Source organism: Amphimedon queenslandica, unplaced genomic scaffold, assembly GCF_000090795.2.
Source record: "Amphimedon queenslandica unplaced genomic scaffold, v1.1 AMPQUscaffold_13126, whole genome shotgun sequence".
NCBI lineage: Eukaryota > Metazoa > Porifera > Demospongiae > Haplosclerida > Niphatidae > Amphimedon > Amphimedon queenslandica.
In genome coordinates, this window is record NW_003546638.1 from 81,595 (window position 1) to 84,190 (window position 2,596).

General features: G+C 37.4%; 1 protein-coding gene across 1 annotated transcript in view; it reads left to right on the forward strand.

The window, feature by feature from the left end:
* The window catches only part of LOC109585048 (uncharacterized), a 25,352-nt gene extending 25,313 nt beyond the window's left edge, over positions 1 to 39 (forward strand). The window contains exon 6 of the mRNA XM_020000976.1: positions 26 to 39. Within this exon, the coding sequence (XP_019856535.1) occupies positions 26 to 39 (14 nt within the window). The remainder of the gene's footprint in view (positions 1 to 25) is intronic.
* Positions 40 to 2,596: the final 2,557 nt, after the last annotated feature.

Below are 2,596 nucleotides of genomic sequence, written 5' to 3' on the forward strand. Positions count from 1 at the left end.
TCTGATACTTCAATGTATCCTTCAGGTTCTGGAATCTAAAATTTAGCCAAGTTATTGACATTCCCCATTAACTCATTACTCACAAGGGTCTCGGATTCAGTAGTACAGAATTCATTATAATCAGAATCGCTGGCATTATGGTCAGTAGGACATTCCAAGGAAACCTAAACCAGATAATAAAAGATACCAGAAACAATGTAAAACATGAGGGGCTCCCCCAAAGGTGCGTTCACGTATGCATACAGAAATTCTCATAAGTTAGGACTTCACCCAACAAAATAACAAATGTGCATAAAACTAACATTAGCATTACTAGACTTAGTCCATAACTTACATTAATGCCAGACTCAAAAAAATAAAGACTACCCTGGCCAGCAACTTTAATGACATCGTCACCTGACAAATGCTGCTCCTCATTAATTGACAACTTGTTGTCAACAGACTTCAAATATGTTAAATGTGTACTTTTAATCGAAAATAATTCCATTAATACTTCTTTCACCTGGTCAGCGGGCATGTCTCGTGTGACACTAATTTTACCAAAACGTCCAGAATCATGTAGCTTTGTTCTTGCACTTCTTCGAGGAATACAAGAGTTCTCACGAAATTCTTCCAAAAAACAGACAGATATCGTTTTCCGTTTGGTAGTTTTCTTCTTTTTTGAAACAACACATTCCTCTCTTGGATCAAAGCTCCTTTTTGACCCAATACCTAAAGTTGACCGTCCATGAAATAGCTTATTAAGAAGACTCTTGTTCGTTGATGAGGGAGGAGTGCTGATTCTTTTGCACACAGATGTAGCTTTTACTGCTATATCCTATACATGTACATAGACAAAATATACATAATATAGGTAAAGCATGTTACATGCAAGACATGTATAGAGTTTAAAAGTTACTACACACATAGGCATATTTGGACCCGGGCAAGCACAGGCTTTGCCCGGGTAGAAATTTGCAGCCATAATTATATCAAGAGTACATAATACCTTACCTTTAGGTATTATTTACTCTTGGTAATATTCATTAGTTATTGCATTATACACAGTATTGTAACAGTGGGAGGACTGTTAACCACATGCACAATAGCTAGAACTGTTAACCACAATAATTCTATACATGTTATAAGTGTTTATTAGTATGCACCAGGTCTTAAATTTATAATACATTTGCCCAAATTGCCCATTAGCTAATACAATCAATAGTAAATACATAAATAATTAATTAACTAGGCCTATAGTAGCTAGATACATGCCTATGACTACACATAAATTACACAGGTGTAAACATTGGCAAAACTACTGACCTTAGACGAACCTGCCTCTGAGCTTAACTCCGAGCAAATGATCTTGAGTGTGGCATGGTCTGGTATTGTGTCTCCCGAATCAACAAATTCTCCTGCCCAATCTCCTTCTTTCTCAAAAACCTGCACAAAAAACTCTTCATCGTTCAGGACGTCTTTGAAACTCTCCGGCTTTAATAGCATCTTTAGCAGCATTTATGTTCGAACCAGAGGTACTGCTAGCAAAGGTAACGCGCCTTCTGTGAACTCCAAAGGCACAAAGAACTTCAAAAGTCGCCGAGCTCGCCGTAGCCATACTGAGAACTCGGTTCTTCGTGGAGGTTGTCCCTAAAAACCGGACCGGACCGGACCAACGGACCCGAAAAGACTAATTTACGGACCAAGCGACGGACCCGATACAAACTAATTTATGGACCCGACCAAGGGACCCGAAAAGACTAAAGTACGGACCCCGCGTTAATGACCACGGACCTGACCGACCTGGCAGCATAGATATCTATGCTAGCATCAGTATCTATGATGCTAGCAAACTCTATCATGGCCTAGACAACATACAGAGCTTCCGTGACAAAAATGATTTTTATCTATGGTGATAGTGATGCTATCAGTTGAGTCATCATGTAATGCAGTCAATGAGGCCGTAGTTCATTGTCTCGGTAGTGATCACTGAAGTCTGTAATTTCAACTTGAGTTAGTAGTTTGTTATATTCATGCATCAGCAATTATTAATTTATAATTATTATTATCAACTGAATCTACTGCAAAATAAATCAACATGAATAGAAATTAATAACAATACTGGAACTGATCCCCAAGGTAGTACTTGATATGGATTATAGTAGATGCAGCAGACAAATTCGAATCAATGCAAGGGAGACAATTCTATGATAATAAAGAGTAGATCAGAGTGCAACAACTTGAAATAATAATTATGATTCAAGTAGTGATGTTATGTGAAGTGGTTCAATAATTATGAGAATATTATACTCAATTTGTCATAAGCAGAAAAGTAGAGCTTTTGATCTTGAAGCTTGGAGCCGGTGATCTTAAAGCTTGGAGCTGGTGATCCCATGGATCTCGAGCTAATTTCTAATAATAATTATGATCACACCAACACTAATAACTGTGGTCAGTGGTTTTAACTGAAATAGAGAGAAGGAAAAAAACTTTGACAGGGTGCTTTGGAAGGCTGCAGTAAAAGTTTTTAATAATCTTTATAGCAATAATATTAATGAGAATCAGCTAGTGAATAATATCAAGCCTTGGTGTAAGCTTAACTACTAAAATGGATACT